Source organism: Diadema setosum, chromosome 10 (genome assembly GCF_964275005.1).
Source record: "Diadema setosum chromosome 10, eeDiaSeto1, whole genome shotgun sequence".
Lineage (NCBI taxonomy): Eukaryota > Metazoa > Echinodermata > Echinoidea > Diadematoida > Diadematidae > Diadema > Diadema setosum.
This window is the reverse complement of record NC_092694.1, coordinates 14,299,714-14,323,297: the sequence shown is the minus strand read 5'-3', so window position 1 is coordinate 14,323,297 and position 23,584 is coordinate 14,299,714. Positions and strand designations below refer to the sequence as shown.

The following is a 23,584-nucleotide window of genomic DNA, read 5'->3' as shown; positions in this document are numbered from 1 at the left end:
TGTGGGTTTCCAGCATCTGAAAATGAAACTAAAAATGGCAAAGTAGTTATTTCGTGTGGCATAGTACTGATAACTTCTGCAATATTTTGAGTTTGTAGTAGGCCTATCAGTTACTATTCAGAGATATAATATCAACCGACGCGTGTTTATGTGCGTGTGTGCATGTGTTTGTGTGTGTGTGTGTGCGCGCGCGCGCGCGCGTGTTTTACGTGTTATAAAGGAACATCGCCTTCGTTTTATTTTCATAAGTTACGGGAAACAACGCTTTTAGATATTCTGAATTGATGAAGCCGTTTTAATGTCTTGGCTATGAGGATATTGCTCAGTAGAAACACGCTCTAACCCCCCCCCCCCAAAAAAAAAAAAAAAAAAACAAACAAACAAATAAACAAAATAACAAACAAACAAACATGTCGTAGGTCATGTCTTTGTCTTGACTAGATGTCTTTGCAAATCCTTACGTAGAGAAAAAGAAAAGGACCTCCAAGTGACTTACAGACACTGAACTATGTTAAGAGAACCGTACACAAAAGAGTCCGATGACTCGTTTCATTGAGTCTTCAGTTTGTCCTTGTAGTGACACGCAGTTATGTTTTCTTTTTACCGAGTCTCCTACATAAATACGCCTTGTTTAAGACTAGCTTATGGCGACCTACGACTGTACGACTGTATACGAGGCGCGCTAAGTTCTATTTCGAGAGATGCGTAACTTTCACTGACTGCAGTGTCTTCATTTCTCCATGGATTGAGCTCCATGGTTCCTCCATCTCCATTGACCGACCAGCCTTGCTGCCTCTGACTTGAGCACTAGAATTGGGTCTCGTTGATAAGATTGCAATCTTCAAGTTCAGATCTGATTATGAACAATCGCAGCTCAGTGCACAAAGGTGCTGCGCCCCTCCGCCAGTCCGTGTAGGTCTTTACGCAGTCCTTGACGGAAAGATTTGCGAAGAATCTGGACTTGACGAGCTTTGACAGTGTGAAGGGGATAGTCTCGGTGTACTCTAAAATAGCTGGGAGCACGACTCAGGTAAGCCGATTGACCTGACGCTGAGATTATCTCGCCTATGTTTCTATCGTTTGGATTGTTTTCTTCTATTCTATAATCTGCCTCCTTCTATCCTGAAGATTATTGCTGATATCGTCTGGGTGTGTTCACATAAAAGAATAATGTGAAAATTCAGTTTTTCACTCGTGCACCTTTTCATAAATTATGACTGATGCGCTGTCATCCTCCAATAGGCCTATCACATTAGATTAATTAAAAGGGGGCTTTGAATTTCCTCATTGATTTATGAATTATCAGTATGAAGATAAGTTGCTCGCGCATTTCACCTAATTTCTTGTGATTGTGTTCAATTTCGTTGGACTCATTTCTTCATAATATGTCGCAGCCCTAAGGAGTCAAGGAGGAGTTCGGAAGAGAGTGATTAAATTTTTTTTTCCATCGGATGTGAATGCATTTGCGGTTAATTCAGGAGTGCATGAGTTAAAAAGATCCCAGCATATTACGGAGGTACTAGCGTGATGGTGATGATGATGATGTCGATTATTGTTTAATAGTAATTGTAAGAATGATATTAAAATGATAATAATGGCAGATGATATTATTTATTATAACAAATTATAATGTAGTAACAAAATCTAGTGTTGGACTTGATGCAAGTAAAGTGATGATGGCTCACAAATCACTCTTTTAATTATTCTTTATAATTTTGGGAGGAGCATGAGGTGAGATGCCTCGAAGGATTACGTCATTTCCAGGTTGCTGACAAACTTACCATGATGATCAGTAAGATGATGTTAGGTGACAATTGTCATGTGACATTTCCAGGGGATTCGAACGGATTTCCTCTCCACGTCAAGAACTTTCTGAGAAGCCCAATCATGCACTCATGACAAAGGCTGTGTGAGGTGTAGAAAAAAAAAATAACCTCTGAAAGAAGAATATTCTCTGCGTTCAAGTCTACTTTGTTTTCGATTATTTTGTTACCTATAAAACTGCAATTACATTCAAACATTTGAATACACATGATGTCACAAACTCAGCTACATCAATGTGTCAAGGAAAATACTGGGAAGTGAAATACAATAGATGTTGTGACTTTTATGTTACATACTTCAATGACTAATACGTTCATTAAAAGAGATTGCCGTCGGGCAAGACGATCACAGATTCAGTCAACTCGGACAAGTCTAGAAAGATATAATATATGAAAATATAAATGTTCACACTTTGGCACAAATATGGATACTACAGGCATTTTTACACAGGTACTATTATGCAGTGTCGATGGCGCCTTCTTGAGACTGCAGGCACAGTGAAGCTCGGGACCATGGTAATAGTGGTGGCAACATGCTCATGAATATGAGTGTATGGGACCAGCCTGTTGCTGAAAATTTGAGATCAAACTTACGTCAGAAAATTAAATTTAAGTCTGTGAATTCTCAATGCTGATTGCCCGACTCCTGACTTATACGTTTGATTTTCTGACTTTAGGGCCCGAATTCACGAAGGTGGTACAAATGAAACCAAAATGTCAATCTCAAATGACAAAATGTCTTTTTCGTTACCGAAATTATAATTTTGTGGACGAAATGTTCATTTTAATTACAAAATATTATCATTTTGTTACAAAATAATCATTTCATCGACGAAATGACTGATTTCGTAACGAAATATTCCATGCGACACTTGGCGCTCCATGGTTTTTGTCCATGGTTTAAACCATGGTTTCATTTGTACCATCTTCGTGAATTCGGGCTAATGTGTTTAATTGCATAAGTTTATTCAACATGGCCTATATAGGGCGACTACTGCGAGTATGTGTGCGAAGTAAGATATGTTTGTATATCGCATTAGTTTTTTTTTTTTTTTTTTTTTTTTTTTCAAAGAGCAATTATGCTTGCGGTCAGGTTTGGAGTTACACATTATATTACACAAGGGAAAACTTGAGCTGCATCTTGAGATTTTCAGTACCTTCCTGGTACACATTGAAATCAGTGCCAAATAATATTTTCACCACTATGACCTGTGGGAACATTCAGGGCGTCAAGAGGTTTGGTATTGAAAGTCGTGTCACGGTCCGTGACGAAAGAGTCGTCGCAAAAAAAATTCGGGTACAATGCACGGCTCAGACGTGTATTGTTTTCATGTTACCGCATTAAAGTGCATATTATGTCCTACGTATTATAATATCAATCCGCTGCCCCAGCTCGTTCCCACGCATATCATAGCGCGTAAGACGCCGCTGAGCTGCGATTTGGCGACGTGGTTGCGTCATACGGGGCTCGGTCGTGGTTTTTACGGCAGTAATGCATTGCCATGGTAACGGTGAGTGGATTGTTTGGATTCGGACGTATTAACTGAAATTTTACTCTCGTGTACTGGAATGTCAAATGTTCGTCCAGTGTTCAACTTTGTTGCACTGCTTAAACTATTAGGAAATGATGTGATGTATTATGTTAGTTGTAGGTGTCGATTCCGGTAAAAGCAAAAAAAAAAAATGATAAGAAGAAGGAAACAAACATATCTTTTGGCGGTACTGAGTATGTACTGGCATAGAGCTAGATACACGTCTCACGGAGATTTCGACAATGAAGAAAGAGGGTGAGGCGACAAAGAAGGAGAAGAAGTAGAAGAATGCGGATAAATGTGTTGCGAAGGAAAACATGAACGTAACAACAAGCAGAGGGAAAGATAAGGACATGAAATATAAGAAGTAGAAGAGATCTGAGAAAAAAGACATGAAATATAAGGAGTATAGAAAAGGTAGAAGAAAACAACATGAAATATAAGAAGTAGAAGAGATGGAAGATACGGACATGAAATATAAGGTATAGAAGAGAGAGAAGAAAAGGACATAAAATGTAAGGAGTAGGAGAGATGGAAAAAACCCCGACATGAGTCATAAGGAGAAGAAGAGGTGGAAGAATGAGATATGAAATATAGGGAGCATAGACCTAGATAAAAGAAATGGAAGAAAGGGACATGAAATACAAGAAGATAAAAAAGAAGAGCAAAGACAGGCACAACTAAGCACCGAAAGATTAATGGTTTAAGACGAGACGAAAAAGGAAATAAGGATGAGGAGAATAAGAAAGACTTCGTGAAACCATTTTTGCTGGGCGAAAATGCAATACAGTGTTTGTCTGCTGGCAGGAGTCACTCCACGAATCACTCAAAATAATCACCATAATGCCGTAATTTGAGCATCCACATGCTTTTAGTGTGTTCTGGTTAAAACGGGACTCTTGATACTTAAAATCCCATCGGTAAACTGCAAGGAAGTGTATAGCTGCTGATTCTCGGCTACAGCGTTGGGAATTGGCGAACATTCTGATAATTCGCTATCAGCAGATGCAGGGCAACCAAGAGCTGTCTGCTAAATGTGTATTTGAAAACAGCCTCTCCCCTAACGCCCCACATGCACACAGAGAAAATAAAGAGAGAAAGAGACAGACAAAAAAAAACATAAAAACGAAAACAAGAGCAGTCCTTGAACAAAATAAAACAAACAAAAACAAGGCAAGGGGGAGAAAGGGCAAATATTTTTCGCTGTACGTATTCCCTCCTGAGACGCCGCTTGCCAGGGCGAAAAAAAAAAGGGTGTATAAATATCTTGATGTATATAACATTTCAAAATAGGCGGGAAAAACATGTCACCTCTTCGCACCCACTATCTTCCAGAATGTTGACACTTATATGAAAACTCTCCGCAGTGATTGAAATCTGGTACAAAATCGTTTTCACTGTGAATTCCGTATCTCAGTTCCACAGATAAGGCATTTCTATTTTATATCCTATTCCTTTTCTAGTCCGATTCTCTGTAGCACATGGCCTAAATACTTTAACTTTCTTGCCTATTATTCTACTTTGAAAGTGGGTCACGTTAGCAAAAACTCATAGCACAATGACCCAGAGGATTGTGCAAACAAATAGTCGGGGTCAAAAGCTCCATCCCCCCCCCCACACGCACACACCTTCCCTCCGTCAATTTTTCGCGAGGATCTATCCAGACAGACATCACTCTCTGACTGGAAAAGAACACTAAGTTATGCACACTACAAGGAACAAACATTTATATGAAAGTTATGGAAATCTGACATTTTCAGGCGACGACTCGTGCGTTTATTCAATCATACAGCAACCGTATAACCCCTCTACTGTTAAATGATTGGCATTGTTTCTTGGGAAGGGGTGGGGCAGCTTATCATAGTACACATTATTATTGCAAAAATGAATTATAAAGAAAGATGAGAAACAGAAGATAGAGATAGAGGAAGAGAATGTACATGAATAGGGCACAGAAAGATTAATGATATCTGTTTATTCATTCTTCCAACGATGTATGCTTTCTCGAAGGACTAAATGTAATGTCTGATATACCACTCTTGAGCTGGCTGATTTAATTTGTTTAATTTACTCTCCACATTGTTATTGACTCATTATTTTAGCAGCGGAGAAACTGTTCTTCTCATTGAATTTGATAACACAAAAAGTAAATACACGGTTGTATTTCTGTTTTGTCGTTCTCTCTCCCCGGTTTTGTCTGTGAACTGACATTTCATTTGATGAACTTTATTCTTTGACCTTAAATGGCGTTAATCTTGTTCCCCTAATCTAAAAAAAAAAGGCAGACTGAACGTTAGGGTTGGTACATTGACAATCCATTTGAAAAGGCTTTTCATTCCATGACCTTAAATGGTGCTGATTTCTTCTCAAAGTGCAGTTCGAATTAGTATAGTCTTCACACTGACAATTCGTTTAGATAGACTTTTACCTCTCTGTGACCTTGGATATAGTGCTCAAGACTCAGCTCTGATTCACGTCACAAAAGGAGACAAAGGAGATAATATTAACTAAACAACAACACAAGAAAGAAAACAAAACCCCCTGCCCACCTACCAGCCTGCAGCTGGTGAAGCAGTCCCTTCTCTGTGAGAAACCAGCACGATTGATCTCCCAGCCACACGCATACTGCGAGACATCCTTCCAACAATAGTTTCCATGGCAACGCGCTAAGGGGAACAAATCTGAATGGAGCGGATCGCGACACCATTATTGTTCTTTCTCTGCCCTCCCCTCCCCCCCCCCCCCTTCTCTCTCTCGCCGTCGGGCCGTCTCTCTCTCTCTCTCTCTAGAAAGGTGCGACGTTCTTTTGGTCTTGCATCTTCTGTAGGGCTACATTAAAAAATAGAAACAACAAACAGACGTAGCTCACACATAGAAATATTTGTCCTGTACTGCCAAACTTTAGCAGAGTGAAGCCGCGAAATTTTCTATCATATCCTTGAAATTATTTTGTATTATTTCCCGAGAGAGTTAAGGCTGTCATGCTGTTCTGGATAGACTTAATTGACAGGCTCGAGTTGTTGTTTTTTTTTTCTTTTTGCAGGCACTATAAAAACATAAGGCATATTATTCTAATCTTTAGGTAGAAGTTTCAAGCGTTATCATGTGCTGTACTGTCGTTTTTAGAGCGACAGGGAATTTGGGATAGCCTGCACTAATAACAAAATGTAGTCCTTTCTCCTGGGGCCCGTTGAATAAAAGTTACTATTATGGTAACTTTGCCATCCAATAGTAACTTCCATGGAATTCTATATTTTGATTGGCTGTTGAGAATTGTTGCCATGGTAGTTACCATTCATGAATGGCAAAGTTACCATAATTGTAACTTTTATGCAACGGACCCCAGAATGGCATTTTCTGAAACTATATACTCAAAATATGACAATGTGTATGAGTATGTGCCTGAAGAAGTATAATTATTACCCATCGATTTTTCCATTTTCCTTTAATCTGAAACGACAGTCTATAGAATCAGTATTGAGATTGGAGGTAAAGCAAGCATATCAAAAGCAGATCAGTACAAAATCCAGAGCCTTTACATAATGCATTTTCAATCTAGAAAAGTGCATCCAAATGGTTTTGAGTTTGCAGGAAGGAGGTGTGATCTAGTCTTTTTCTTGTGCTGAAGACATCCGAAGTTACTGTTTTGTCAGATGATGAAGATCGTCATGTAAACGAATGTAGGCGTATAGATAGGCTTACCGTGCCGGAACCATGTTGACTGTGTATGAGAGACCAAGGCACTTTACAACAGTGTTATTAATTTTGTCTATGTTGTGTTCAATATATAAATCAGTTATGAACTCGTGCATGTTTCTTGACCACAGACATGATGGTTATACACTCCGTTCTTTTGTTCTGCACATAATTATTGTGCGATGGTTTCTTTGGTTTTCTTTGTTTTCCGTGTGTTGCGTATTTCGATTGCTGCTTGACCTTTCGCGCTCGTTATTCAATTCATTTCATTTTAATTCAATTCATTTCAATTCAGTTCAATTAATCAATTCAATTCAAGTCAATTCAGTTCAAAAGACGGTGTGTCTCATAAATATGAATGAACGTGAAGGCAAGTTCACTCTAAATGGTGTCATTCATGGCAGATTCTAAACCTTTTTCTAAAATAAACAGAAATATGTTTTCAGCGCACTGTGTATGATTTTTGGGGGCATCCAAAACACTTTTTTTTTGGGGGGGGGGGGGACGGAGGGGCACATTGAGTTCCTGCTTAGCATAAGAATTATATAGCCAGAAGCTTTGCTATAAGGTGATGATATCACTTGTCGCTCAACATCAATTTATCATTATCATTGATCAACATCAAATCCGACGTGAAAACAATTCAACAAAAGAAGAAACAATCTTGTCTAAATTGTGGCTATCAAATGCGATTGCAGATGGTGATATAATCATTATTAGTGCTGAAGCCCTGAAGTCGGAAGGAAAAAAATATCTTCGTATTAAATCCAGAGAGAAGAAAAAAGATAGATAGATAGAGAGGGAGATATAGGGAGGGAGATAGAGATGGACAAAGTAGAAAGGGGATCTTGGTTGCTATGGCGTCGTGGTTGTTTCACGTAAAACACATCCTGAATTATGAATCTCAAAGGAAATCGAACTAAAATGATTTTCACTGGACAAAATATCCACTCATTGAAATGCGCAGCTCAGCTGTTAGTGCCATTTTTTTTTTTTTACATTCCACAGATTTTTTTTTAAACTCTTTCTTTTGTGTCGTTTTAGTCTCTGAACAAGTCACTTCCGAAGTACTACTAACCACGGTAAACGGAGAGCCGTCGTTATCTTGAGCCCCGACACTCTAGCTGTCGAATACCAGGGATACTCAAAGAAATTAAACGAAATACAAGCAATACCGGTTTGATAATAATGGACTTGCTCTGGTATGAGGGGTGAATTCCTTTACAAATGCAACTCACTTTGAGGGCTGAATACACTTTACTTTAAATATCAAGGGACAATGAATTTTATTTTAATGAAGAAACAAGAGGTTTTTGAATGGTGAAACCATATCATACATGGATTGTAGTCTGCTTTTAAGGACCTCTTTACGGATTTTTGAGAACAATCCCTTGCCAATTTCAGGATTATGAAACACATTAGTGTATTTGCATATTAATATACAAAGAGGCAGTGACTGGTTTGTGTGTGGCACAGAATTTGTATATTACATCTTTTTGTTATTATTTTTACACGGTGTCTCCACTGGGAATTATTACAGTTATTCGAAGGGAGGGTGCTGCCACGCGCTATAAAGCTTGAAATGGCACGTGCATGCTTGCAGTCGATGTAGCATACTACACATTGTTTCCGACAGCATTCAAGTTGTTACGTTGCTGATTACTCGTAGCTTTTTTTTTAATCATTTTTATCCATGACCTGTTGTTTCTCGGGTCTGATTTCGATAGTCTTCGGGTTACATTTCCGTTGTTTGTTGGTCACTCGTCATTTCCTGATTGGTGTGAGAGTAAATCACGAATCGACCAAGCCTGCGTGGTGACCCCATCCATTCACGTGTATAAAGTTTCTTATCTTTCTCGACCAGATTGTGGAAAGTAATGCCTTTCAGCCATGTTGCTTACCACTTCCCAATTGTTCGAAAGTGGTGGTCAACCACTGCCTTGAACCGGAAGCATTAGAACATGCCACTTCCGGTGTAATGTTCCACGGTGATACTGACCAAGGAAGTTTTGTAATATCAGTTTACCATTGTTTTAAAGAAATTGTCCTTATTGAGCAGACAAAATTTATAATTCATTGTCTAAGGTGCTCAGTGCCTGAGTTTGCGTAATTTCTTTATGTTTGAAATGTTTGGAGTTTGATGAGATCGCAAAGCTTAAAAGGACAATAGTTCTTAAATATCTCTGCAGGGATCGCAGTCTTCCTGTATTGCATAGGTTGAACTGGGATAGTTTGGAGTCGTGCAATTCGAAACAACCGTCTATAATGATTTCTGAGAAGACGTGTGAATTAGGAAATCAAGATAGCGAAAGTATGTTGAAAATATCGTTCATCGCGCAAAGCACGGAAAGTGTAATACTAATAGCAGAAATAATTCATAACGAAGTTTGATGATTAGTCCTATGTATATCTGTTGAAGTTCCGGCCGTAAGAGCAGTATTGGAAACATCTCACTTCTGTAAAGTATGGTTCATTAATCTGGGCCGACTTTGATATACGGAGCAAAATATCGCTGAATATTTTCCTACATTTATTGGTCTTTTGTGCTCTGGTAGTCTTCTAAGGTCAGATGCATTTTCGTTTCTTCGTGATAAATGTACCGTCAGACGCAGAGACTTGAAGAAATTGTATTTCCGTTTGGACCCCCCCCCAAGAAAACAACAACAACAACCAACAACAACAACAAATGAAGATAGTTTTATCTCACGTATAGACGCCCCGAGCAGTGAGATGTTAGACCCTTGACGTCACCCTCTAAAGACACGAAGATGAATGATTCGAGAGGTTCGAGAGATGCCGCGTTGATTGAATATCTGACATCTACTTCCGTGGCTCAACGAAACTGCTGTAGGAAACTCGTTTAAGTTTGAGGAAATTATTGTGAATTTTAATTTGAGAAAAAAAAATACAATAGCAAACAAACAAGCAAAACAACAACAGTGCAAGCGGCCATGTGGTCTGAATACATCATGTAGCTCGGATATATGATAAGAGATGTTTCCAACGTTATACTTCAAACTAATAAAAACAAGTAAACAAACAAACAAACAAAAAAGAGAAAAGCTTGAAAAGTCAAAATGACTAAAATGAAGAGCAATCTTACCCCAGTGGGAGGTGGAAACAGACCTTCCACCTCCCTGCTGACCTGGAGACGAAACGGAATTAAACACATTCCGATTCTCCTTTTGTGATTGCTGCAGTAGTCTGTATAGGTCGAAAACTTATATACTGCCGAATCGTGGGAAAGAAAGCACGAGTTTTGCCAACGTCTGAAAAGGTGTGTTGTAATGTTTATTTCGTCTGATTTGCGTGGGAATTTTTTTAGATCGCCACTTTTTAAGGGAACGAGTTTAGGCCGATAAGTTGAAAGATACGATTAAAGAGATTACGAGTTGAAAACGTAGACATGGTAGAGGGAGCGAGTCGGAAGCAAATGAACAGTGGATGGTCGGTTACAGTCTGGAAAATTGGAGCCAAACCAGGATGAAATCCGACTCTTCTTGCCCTTAACATTCGCTGAACTGCACTCTAAAGGTGAATCTAAGTGGCAACTGTGAAGGGGGACTGTGTTCCCGAAATGTGTGTGGATTCAGTGAATGTAGAAAGATGAGTTAAACACCCCGTTTTCATTTAACATGAAGCGCATCTTCTATATCCACCTGCCAATTGGATTATGTTATTCAGCGTGACTTTTGGATGAGCTAGCTGAAGCGCTCTTTCATTGTCATCTTGTCATTTTGTGGGTGTGAGTGTGTGTTTTGAGGGTGAATCTTCTTGATAAAATAATCTTCTTCATAATGCACTTTATTTATTTATTTATTTATTTATTTATTTATTCATTCGTTTATTTATTTATTTATTTATTTCTTTATTTCATCATTTATTTATTTATTTATTTATCTATTTCATCATTTATTTATTTATTAATTTATTTATTTATCTATTCATTTATTTATTTATTCATTTATTCATTCAGTCATGTTTAAACAGCGTAGCCCCATCGGTAGACAGGTACTGTTCTTCCTGGGGGCCCTGCACATACAAGCATAACAGATGACAAAACAATGACATTTCACTATTTAGTACAACCTACTGTGCGTGGATAGGTAGTTCTTGCACTGAAACCCATACATACAATCACACAATAACTATACACTGACGTTCATAAACATACTAATCAAACTTTCGATATACCATGGTGGGCCTACATATCTATCATAACCAAAAAGTTTACCATATGTTCCATAAAAACTAAACTATCACTCACTGTGATTAATACCCCAACCTAATACCGAAGAAGATAACTCAACTAGCAATTATTTTTGTATATATAATGTATCTTTTATTGGAAAAGAAAATACATGTATTGTTGTTCTAAAGTTCGCACCGGGAGTGAGCAGCACATGGAATCAATTAAAGTACACGGGTTTAGAAGAGAAAGCCTGACATTTTTTTCAAATGTCACTGATTGTTTCGCTAACCTTTAGTCGCTACTTAAGTACACATGCAAGTTTGGGATACTTCGCCGCCATCGTGTGAGTCGCAAGCTTAAATTTGTTTTAGGGACTGTTTTGTGATGAAAGCCACAATATAGTATTCGCAAATGTCCATTCTGTTTGGCACTTACAGACAATCGTGTACGATAATGAATCAAGATTCATAGTTCTCTTCCTTCAGATTTAAGTCGGAAATTATTAAGATTGTCTTTAATCCACTATACATCCTGATAATCTACAGGCTGATAATCAGTTTAACGTATGGCAGATATGCCTATTTACAGATTTGTTCCGTGGTTGTACAAGTATTTACTTATGCTTTATGTATGCGTTAGAAGGTCAAATAAAATGCTAACAGGTTTCTGTCTATGAAACTTGTGAATATGTAGGAAACGAAAAAAAAAATAAAAGAAGAGAGAATATATTATACAAATTGTGAATGAATATATATTTTTCCCCGAAAAAGTGTGGATATGTATTTGGCTGCCCAGATTAGCAGACACAAGCAAGAACCAAGTGCGAAGTATACTACGACGAATATATTTTGACACTTGTTTGTAAATTCTTCCAGGGTCTCCGGCAGTGCGTTTTAACTCAGATTTGCCTGGAGGGACCGACCTTAACATATACATTTAAATGTTCTTAACAGGTGTATATTCGTGATAAGCACTGCCCGTGAGATCTTAAACCTGCGCTTTAATAATTCTATCTTGGGGAAGGAAATATGGTGTCAATCTTTGCTGTTCACAATTTGTTGTTGTTTTTTTTTTTGTTTTGACCCAATCAAGCAACAGAAACCACATTTTCTGGTTTCGTGTTGTATCTTTTGATTTGTGTAGAATTCATAGGTAGGTATATAGCGTAAAAAAAAAAATTATTTTTTTTCTTTATATTTGTTGTAATTGTATTTGCAAATTTCTTAAAGCCTCCTAATTACTAAATTTATAACTGATTCTTAAGTTTGAAGCATATTTGAGAATAGAGTTCCTGCTTCTTTTTTTTTAAATGAAATTAGCGAATATGTGTATATTTGTAATAACAAAGGACTATGTTTTTGTATATACAAAATACATACATGTATTTCTATCTAATCTTCTCGAAGAGAGGATGCACATTAGGATTCAGAGTTACAAATTTGATTAGGATAATTTTAGGACGAGAATAACTTGAGGAGTATAACCCCACGACCCCTCCCCATTGTGCCGCATCAAAAAACTGATCATCACTCTAATTCAAGTGCACATTTCCATAAGGGGTTGAATGAAGAGCCGTATAGTTCAAAGTATAGACAGTTACGACCTTCTCGTGTCTTGTGACGGTTCCTTCCACTGCAAGCTCCAATATTATGACAACATTTCGTGTGAAGGAACCCAACAAGAAATTGAAATGAAATAGATGCAACAAAGATACCCACAATACTACAGTGCACTCCGGTTATAACGAACACGATTATAACGAAATTCCGGTTAAAACGAAATAACGAAATAAAAATCCAGGTCGCAAAATTATCGGTTCTATTCTTTTTTGTGTGTGTGTTTATTTGTTAATTTGTAACGAAATTTTGATATAACGAAAGAAAACTGCCGGTCCCGAGGACTTCGTTATAACGGGAGTCCACTGTATACATAGTGCGTAAATCAGGCAACAAAAATCGACATCCCAAATCATGACATGAAGTCGGAGAAATGCACTGAACTTTAGGCCCTGTCGTTGAGATAGACGACCGTCTCACGGACGGGTGAAAATTGTAGTCGCAGAGCTGGAGAGAACGAGAGCTAACACCAATTTGTAAAATCACCCCACCAACGCAGTCCCATTAATGATACTGTCAGCTCCAATAAGGCGTCAGGAATTGTTTGCTACAGAAAGTCGCCTGGGAGTGCAGGCGACTTTTCTGAAGAAAAAAGAAAGAAAGAAAGAAAGAAAGAACTGACGGCAAAAGGGTGAACCCTTAACATAAAGAAAAAGGTTCGAGATTAAATGTGGTATCAAATAACATTTTGTATCAGTAGTACACGAATCCAAGTCCATAAACATGTTAAAAGCGAATTATGACATTACAAAACAAAATTATGACGTATGCAGTACTTGCGAGGCTGTGAAAACGCACGGAGTAGATAACGAGTATTCTTGTTATAATTTGAGTAATATTGCGTTTTGAATGTGTAAACATCAAATTTTATTGTGTACTGCTGGATGTCGACTACGGCCTATACAGTTCCTGCCAAACACTTTGCTTTCAAGAATGCCTAAAAATGGAATAAAATTTACAGTTCAAGTTTGTCTCGTAGTTGGCCTCTCTCCGTCAGCCTCATTTCCGTTACCATAGCTACCAAGTGCGATGATCGCATCGCGAAAGACTAATCCGACCTTAACCGGTCATCACCGATGAACGAAATATCCTCATCCTCCGTCTACTACACTGCACTTGGCACCGTAAAAGTCTATCTGTGTGTGTGTGTGTGTGGGGGGGGGGAGGGGGGGGGGGAAGTGGGTGGGTGTGGAGGTGGGTCCCAGTGGGGATGAGGTGTCAGCAATGTTCCCCCCCCCCCCCCCGCAGAACCCTCGAAAGTCATGGGTTTTCTTGTCTGTCTGTTTTTGTTGATTTTATTTCGGGTTTTATTTTTCTTCAAAAAGGCAATACCACCTCCCCACCTCCACCATCTCCCGGTCCCTGCGTGGTGTCTGTGTGCATGTATGTATGCAGTGAGGTGTGGGAGCGACATCTCTCTTTTGTGTATGTGTGCTCTTACATTCTGTACTGCTTGAGCCTACACCAGACCAGAGTTCAGAGATATTGTTTCTTTCGCTGTAAGATAGAAGCCTGAAGCTCCTTGCTGTAAAGATGTTCCGATTGATGAGCCAGAGCGAAGTTACATTCTGCGATGAGCAGATAATGGTCATCTGAGAAAAACGACATAAGACATAAAGTTGTATATGCGAAGTCATGGGCAGCGCCTGAACGGAGTATTGATGTGTTTTGAATCTATTTGTTGTTGTTTTTTCCTATAGATGGCCATGTTATCAAGCTATTATATCCACCTGTGCGTAGATCCTACTTTATAGCACTCTTCAATACTTGGATTCAAATAGGCATGGTTTAGTTGTTGACCAGTGATGGGCGAGCTTACTGGTATAAACAGGCTGGAGCAACTCGGGCTATGAATAGAATATGCTTAATTTGAATATTACTTTAAAAAAAAAATAAAAAAAAATTGTTAATGCCCCAATACAGGACAAGGACATACCGCCAGATTGTAAGACAAAATGAGGATACTTAGTATACACCAATGTATCAACATGTCTTCTTCTTTTTTTTCTATGTGTTAAGTTAAAGGCATAATGTTGATTTCCTGTTTAAAACAGGGTGTGTGTCGGAGCGGTAGTTTTGAAAGTCACTATATATAGTCACCAGTCAAATTATACAATGTTCACGATAGTATCGAGTCAGGCAATAAATTTACGGCTGGTAACAAAAGAACCCTGGGAGTCTCCCAACAGACCGGGTGTAATTAAGACGCATGCAGATTTGAATGCGTTCTTCATCATAATCTTATCTATAAAAAAATAAAAGAAGTTCCTCAAAACTAGAAAGACCACTGGGCGTTTACCCAGCACCTTTCAAGTGCATGCAAATTAGAGTTCAAGCACCGAAAGGAAAGAACGCACGAACTGATAAATGAATTGTTTGGAGTCCCGGTTAGGGAGGGGGTATCGATAAATTTGAATACACTTTGAATAGACTAATAAGCCTGATTTCCGCCATACGCATGATGGCAACGAAAGCAATATTTCGGGTCGCTGAACAACATTAATGTTGTCGGTATTGACTAAAGATACCCGGTATAAATATAGTTTCCACGTCGTATCTTGCCACTTTCATATCCTGAAATATGCTAATTAGATATGCTATGGCGTACAATGATAATGCAGAAACCAACAAATCAAATCGAATCGAATCGAACCAAACCCAAAACAACCCATCCCAACCCAACCCATCAACCCAACCCAACCTATCAACCCAACCCAACCTAACCCAATTCAGCCTAACCTAACCCAAACCAATCTAACCTAACCCAAACCAACGTAACCGAGTCGAATCGAATCGAATGGAACCAAACCTAAAACAACCCATCCCAACCCATCAACCCAACCTAACCTAACCCAACCCAACCTAACCTAATCCAAACCAACCTAGCCTAACCCAAACCAACGTAACCGAATCGAATCGAATCGAGTCGAGTCGAGTCGAACCAAACCAAACCAAACCAAACCAAACCAAACCAAACCAAACCAAACCAGTTAACCAAACCAAACCAAACCAAACCAAACCAAACCAAACCAAACCAAACCAAACCAAACCAAACCAAACCAAACCAGTTAACCAAACCAAACCAAACCAAGCCAAACCCAACTCAACTATGTGTGTGAACTCACATGATAATTCGCAGTTATTTGTCTCAAAGCGTCTCAAAGTTATGGGTCACTTTCCTCAGAGGCCTGATAACTATAGCTTTTAAAGGGTTAAAATTTAGTTTTTCATTCTCATACTTTTAAAGGGTCAGAATTAAGTTTTTCATTCCCATTCTGTTGCCATTTCTCTTGTTGTCAGGGACGACCTTCATGATATGGAGGAATATTGACGTTCTTAGTGAAGTTAGTAAATTGGTCTGATAGAATGGCTGATAGAAGATTAATAGCTGTTTCACATCTTTTATCATACTTCTTCTACACGTCGTCGTCTTCACCCTTTTCTTCTTATTTTTTTCTTCTCCCCCTCCTCCTCCTCCTGCTGCTATTCTACTGCTACTACTACTACTTCTTTAACTACTAATACTACTACTACTACTGCTACTTCTACTACTACTACTACTACTACTACTACTACTACTACTACTACTACTACTACTTCTATATACTTCTATCATATTTCTACTACTAATATACTTCTACTATATATACCTACCGCTACTACTACTACCTCTCTTTTTTTTCTGTCACTTTTTGCCTGTACTATATTTTTCTCTCCTTTTCTCTGCTGGCGAGACATTCACATCAAATGAGAAGGTATATTCCGAAAAAAACAACCTGTACCCCGTCTTGCCGCCGGCACATTATTATCTTTGCACCAAACTTTGAGGAAGTAATTATGCAATTCGAGTCACGGCTCGCGCGCCGGAGAAAATGTACCGAATTCATGTCGAAACTATTGATCGATCACACAGCCGCGCCGAGGAGATTCAACCCAATGAGGAAATCAATGCTTCGAAATGATAGATACAGACATGAAGGATTCATGCGTCGCATTGCGCTCCTTTTCTTGACGGAGAAATCATTCATTATCCTTGTGCGTATATATATGCAGGATGAATTCTTATTTGGCTTGCGTGTAGATCCGCATGTTCAATGTTCAACACGCTTGCCAGAAGACAGGATTGTAGATGTTATGTTTATGTTATTCTTGTGACTGTCCATGTTATTGATGATCATAATTTTACGCTTTTGTAATCACACCGCTCAAGATGTTCGCTGGACGCATTATTTAACAAGGTAACGAGCTTTATTACCGTGTTGTAGTTTGATCTGTGCGTCATGTCAGTTCGTCGATCCAAAGTGCGAAGTTTCGTGCCATCTTACATCTGGGTAGCAATAATAACGAGCCGTGATTATTACCGTGCACTACTCGGATGAGCGCCCAGACCGATGTATTGTGGTGTTTGCGCAGCCTAACATGACTAATGACCGTCCATACCGTATGCTTTTCTTAATCATACAGTTCTGCTGTCGACCGGTCTCGCACAGACGTCGACGCAACCAGCGGAGAGCGGGAGGGATCTTGCCAACCAGACCACTGTGACGTCGTCGCCTTCGTCGATATCAGCAACAGCATCCGGATCTCCGTCATCACAGTCGAATTCAACGTCGGCACCAGCGTCGTTTTCTCCATCCTCCTCATCCTCCTCATTCTCCAGCTCACCATCGCCGCAGCCATCATCCGCACCATCGACAGTCGTCAACTTGTCTTCCACGCAGGTCAGTAACGGGACGACGCAATCGCCGAACACGTCCGTGGTACTCGAGCCCCTTGTCACTCAGGGACCGGAAGCGAATGGTACCAGTCTGAGCAGCACTAGTCTTGCCTTTGCCGACACGAACTTGACGACGTCGGCTCCCGGCTCGAACATGCCAGTGCAGTTAGGTACAACGCTATCGTTCTCAGCATCGACTTCAAATGACACGTCGCCGTCGCAAGGTTCATTCCACTCGACATCAGTGATGGCGAATCATACGACAGATAGATACAATCTTTCTATGACGACTAAATACGTATCCTGGGGTAATATCGACAGCACCTCTCTCCACCCTTCCACAACAGAGGGACCTTTTGATGGTAAGTAAAGGAATGCTAGCTCTTTAAGGCTTCATCTCCAGAAAGTATACAGTACATGTTTGTTTTTGTTTTAGTTTTTTTTTTAAAGTCGTAAACCGATAAGGAACACTTTCAATCCCTCCAGATGCCCATAAATGACCATGAGAAAATGAAAATTGTTTTTACGCAAACATAACCTAGAAATCAGTGGGTGTGAACTTCATACTGTATATATGAAATATTCATGGTTTGCCTTAACCCGTTCCATACTGAATTCTGAAATGCCCATAGCCTTTAAATACGCAGGCCTCCAGGTTCCCCCATGGAACGGGTTAATTTGCATGAAACTATAATTATATCGATGACAAAACAAGAAGAATTCAGGGGGATTTGTGTCTTGTGTGTTGTGTTCTTCACTTTGTTCAACATTACATTCACTCTATATAGCTTATATTGTCGCTCTCTGCATAAAAGATTTTAAATAGATTTTATGACCTGCTGTTGTGAGATTATAACGCGAACATAAAGTTATATGCTATAGCATTCATGTAGTTCATGTTCTCAAATCCTGTGTAATACCTCTGGTATTCAGTGTTTGGATAATTACAGGGTTTGAATGCCATTTTGCCTCATCTTAATCAGTCAATCAGCTTTGTGGCGATGGCCAGAACAATTAAAAGTCTCTGCCCTGTAAATGGAAAGGAAACTTAAAATATTTATCCTAAATCTCCAATAGTTCAGAGTAATATCAAACTTTCTCACGGTCCGCAGAGGACGACATTGGGAACTCATTTAGTTGGCGATATGATAAATATCGTATAGTAACGCACGGTGCATTTTATTATTGGCTCGGAAGTTGATGCCTATAGTTGCAAGTCCATTTCGTTTTCATAGCGCAATATAGAACGCTGCTCCTCCAGTGACAAATCGTGGAAAATTTTCAAGCTTTGCAATTGTGCCTGCTGTGGGGATTGGGAGCAAGACAGGAAAAAAGATAAATTCATTTCTTTCCTTTTTTCACCGTGAATGCCGAGAATTCGTGCAATGTTGTCCATGACAGCTGAGCGAAACGTCATCAGCGCGAGATGAATGATGGGCCGCGCGCTCGCAAATCGGCAGAATTGTCGGTTCGCGTGAACGGTGCCAATTATCACGGAGCATGCAATGTACCCGCTTGCTCGAGAGATCGGACACGAGGGCGATCATGGTTGGTCTGTAGCAGCTTTTTTTTCCCCATGGCGATAGTGTTCATGTCTAACGTCTTGTTTTATCAATTCGTTGTCGGCGCGACAAAACCATGTATCTCAAAAATATCAAATGTTCAGGAAAGCAAAAAAATAAAAGATAAACAAACATGGCGGCCAATCAAAGCACTGTAATAAATTGGATAATCTTTCCTTTGTTTCGACATACCGGTGGTGGCTTTATTTTGGGGGGCAAAACAACTAGGATTTGGAAAAGACATCTCTCAACTGATAATCTCACAATTAAGCCAAAAAAGGGTAATTTTTCTCCAACATCTGGGATAAAGATCTTGTCACCCGAGCGACGAAATACAGTCATACGGACAGATAGACAGACCAGGAATATGTACCCACCTCCTCGGATAAACCATGAACGTCCATGGTTAAACACACTCACAGACACACGACTCAAACTTGCTATGTTCCCCCTTCCTCTTTCGATGTATAAAGAGAAACATAATTATTATGACATATATAAACTCCACAAAATAAATTCTGCAATTAAAGTTTGATATATTTCTCTTTTGAGGAGTTTATTTGTATGTATGCGCATTGTCCACATGAAATACAGTAAGTAATAATATGTTGCACAGTTATAATGTACTTTAATGAGAGAGAGAGAGAGGGAATGAGTGACGTACACATACATCCATACATATCTGTAGATGATGGATGCGGCTGCGAAGCTATTCGCAAATCATCAGGGGTGTCGTTATAGGAGTCATGACCGCGCCGTGTGTGGATTGCAGGATTTGCCAAGACAGCCCTGCGATTTGATGTACGACAACAGCCACTCTGCGTTAACACGTATATATTGCCCCAGACGCTGATGTACTGTATAGACTCCCATGTCTCAGCGCAAGGAGAGAAATAGGGGGAAGAAGAAAACACACCAAATATCGAGTTTATCCTTTATCTTTCGATTGATCTTGTGTAAAAATATCGTCTGCAGAACCGCATCACTTGGAAATGGAGAATGAGCGTCTTGGCATAATTAGAGGTGACGAAGGATCTGCGCGAGCACAAAGGTTTGCAATTATAGTCCATTCATAGTGTAGTCTTTATCCACCCTTCAAAAAGTTGAATACAACCAGACAAAAAGGAGATGAGAATAATGCATTTCTTAATCAAGCTTGTCATGCAATAGATGTCATTGCCCTCACAAAGTTTGGTATATTGGTGGTATTGTGATGGTTGTACGGGTTGAATCTACAACGTGTATGTGACCATACAGAGTCAACATTCCGATCACGAAGTTTTAATAGCGTGATCCTTTTTGTCTGAACTTCAGGTAATACTTAATTAGGATTCAGTGACTTTTAACGATCGAATTGGCGAGTCAGCGTAGCGTCAAACCGTTAATGGTGTGTAACGTTAGATTTAAACAAACCGACCAACCCACCAACAAACAAAACAAAACACAAAATTGTGTTCATATGCCATGAAAGGTAATGTTAGACTCTCAGAGTGCAATTTTACTCCAGCTTTCAAACATTTAAGCAGAGTTAATTCTAACGAACATGGTGAAATGTTGAGGGAAAGTTACAGATTTCTAAAACTCATGTATCTTCCCTGAAAAATATAATATTGGACACAGTGACTGATACTGATATCACTATCTGGCAAAGAAGAAGAAAAAAAATGAAGTAGGGATGTATTACATGAATGTGACTAATATAATTTTGTTAAATGTGTACATAATATAATTTTGTTAAATGTGTACATCTCTAACGTTCCAAAACGTTCTTACTTTAGATCCGATTTTGGTGAAACTTCTGTCAATGCGGTCGTCTGACCTTACCCTATCAATTACCGCAAACTTGAACACGGTATATAGTAAAATTGCCCTTTAACGATGAAGCGTCACTGAAGGAAGTGTTTAGATAACTGCTAAGGAGGGATCGTATTCAGTAACACCTTCTTCTATTGCGTCGTCGCAACGAATGGGGCCAGTAAGACAATCTGGGTGGAATTCTCGCCCCACGGCCTCCCGCAGGCTTCTCAGAGCAGTCCTCAGCTATCCCCAAGCTATCATGGCTATGGACTCCCCTTTGTACCAACACGACCTCACTGTCTGTATAGGTTGGGAGAGTATTATACGCGGCTAATTGTATGAAAGAGCAGGGAGGAGCGAAACGCGATAGAGGAAGTGGGGAGGGGGGGGGGGGGTATTAACATAGCAATGAACTTGACAGTCGGGATCAAGAGGTTGTGAAAATATTGTCAGGTGCTGGGAGGTCAGCACACATTATGCACGTTTCTTCTGTCAGGGTCGAGTGTTATAAAGTACGTGAAATTTCACTACGTCGAGACAACACAACACTGATTAGCCCGACAGTCACATTAATTTTCTGTATCTGTCAGTATACTTTTGAGAGGATTTATTGATCTGGTCAATTAGAAGTAATATCGCTTGTAACGCTAAAATCATATGTGATGATAACGTAAATGATGATAGTTGTAAAGTTCAAAGTTCAAATTTATTTTCATTTCCATCATAAGCAGAATGTATTTGTAATAATTGCACAAACGTAAATTAACAAAATACGTGTGACCTGTGAAAATGGGTAAAACATGAAGAAAACATATTATAACAATATCACTAAAAGATTTTAATGATAATGACTTGTGTAATAATACTTGCTGTTATTATTTCTATTATTTTTATTGACATATCATCGTCATCATCATCATCATTATTTTCATAGATAAGCGACAGTTCGATAATCAGTTCATTATTATCGCCACTGTTGTTATTTTTACTTGTAATTCATTAATTTTCTTGTTATCATTAGCAATAGTATTACAAGCTGTATCAATCGCATCAAACTTGACTATAGCTGTTGGCGTAATTATTTTCCTTCATACTATTGTGTAATCGCAGTGCTGTTATTGAAGATGATATTGCTATCATTTTCACCCTCATTGGTATCAATGACCACATCAGTGAAACCCGCGGCAGCCTTTGCATCCATCTCGCCTTGTATTCAGTATGACCCCCCCCCTCCCCCCCCCCCCCAAAAAAAAGAAGAAATCAATAAAAGAAAGAAGGATACAATCGGATTTCGCGTTGATGACTTTCAAACTAATTTAGCAATCTCTACTTCTTACCTACATCTTGCAGAAAACCCCAGTCAAATTGGTTAAATGGTCACAGAGAAATCATGGATCATGGTAAAGCATGTCATGGATCCATTTCTTCCAAGTTTAACACTGGGATGCTCTTGGCATCCATAAAACACAATCATGACAATGGTCTAAACTTGGAGGGGAGGGCTTCTGAGCATGCTCGACAAGGAGCGCAATTTCTCTGTGGCAACTGAAGCGAATCGGATAGGGTTTTCTGTAAGATGTCGGTAAGAAGTTATACAGTTTCATACCCTGAAATTGCATTTTTGATTGATTCACTATTTTAATGATTATCGTTGCAGAAAGACCGATTGTATTTTCTTTTGGGGGACGTACGGTATAGCGTCATGTACTGTTTTACTGTAAAGCGGTCAGTCCAGTGGTTGTTGCGTATGAGCATATTTTGATTGTCTTCCCTAACGACTGGCTCTTAAAACAGAATCCGAAACTCCAGAAAGATAATTAGCGTATGTCGATGCGTAGTGTGGTGTATAATTCCACACGACATCACTTCAATGCGGTACTTGGCAGCAGTGATGACCCTCTGAAGTGCAATTCATCCATCTTCATCCTCAAATCTAGCCAATCCATTTTCTAAAGTTTGCCTTTAGTTGACTGGATCGATACTGAGACAAGTAGGATGACGAAAGTTTAATCAATATCGAATATCTAATAAAAAAGTAATGTGATGATGAATATCAATCATGTCAATGGTCATGCTTTCACAAACTAATGCATTCATTTGTCCCAATCGCATGATCATGCTTAGTTATGACATGAAGTTAATATGTCATCGCTGCATAAATCACCCTTTACCCTGCAAATCAACAGTCGTTGAATCCCTAAATTCCTAGTTTCTTAATGAATCTGACAAAAAAAAAAGAAAACTTGTATGACCCATTTTGCTGTGTAGTCATCAGCTATAGCAACGAGGACCATATAGGTTTGCAGTGTGTTGCTAAGGTATGGGCGGGAAAAAAGAAACCCCTCTTTTTTGCACAAACTAACTGACTAAGGGAGCGACGTTTGGAGGTGATGATATCATCATCTTATTGAATATGCATGAAGTGAGTGCACCAACATCACAGTGGGTTGATAACGTGTGAGTTGAAAACGTGTGGCACTTTGAATTTTCTACACCTTATTGCGGATTTTCTGTTTAAACTTCCTCGATTTTTATTCTATTTCTCATTTGCAGAACCTGGAAAATGGCATACATCACGACGAGCAAAGCATTCAGTGCACAAAACAGTAGATGGTGCATATAACGCACACACACATGATTGTACTCCGT

At 39.2% G+C, this 23,584-nt stretch overlaps 1 protein-coding gene across 1 annotated transcript in view; it reads left to right on the top strand.

Annotated features, from left to right (window-relative positions):
* Positions 1-23,584, top strand: part of LOC140234096 (uncharacterized) — a 60,001-nt gene that overhangs the window by 31,026 nt on the left and 5,391 nt on the right. The window contains exon 2 of the mRNA XM_072314177.1: positions 17,324-17,938. Coding sequence (XP_072170278.1) covers positions 17,324-17,938 — 615 coding nt within the window. The remainder of the gene's footprint in view (positions 1-17,323; positions 17,939-23,584) is intronic.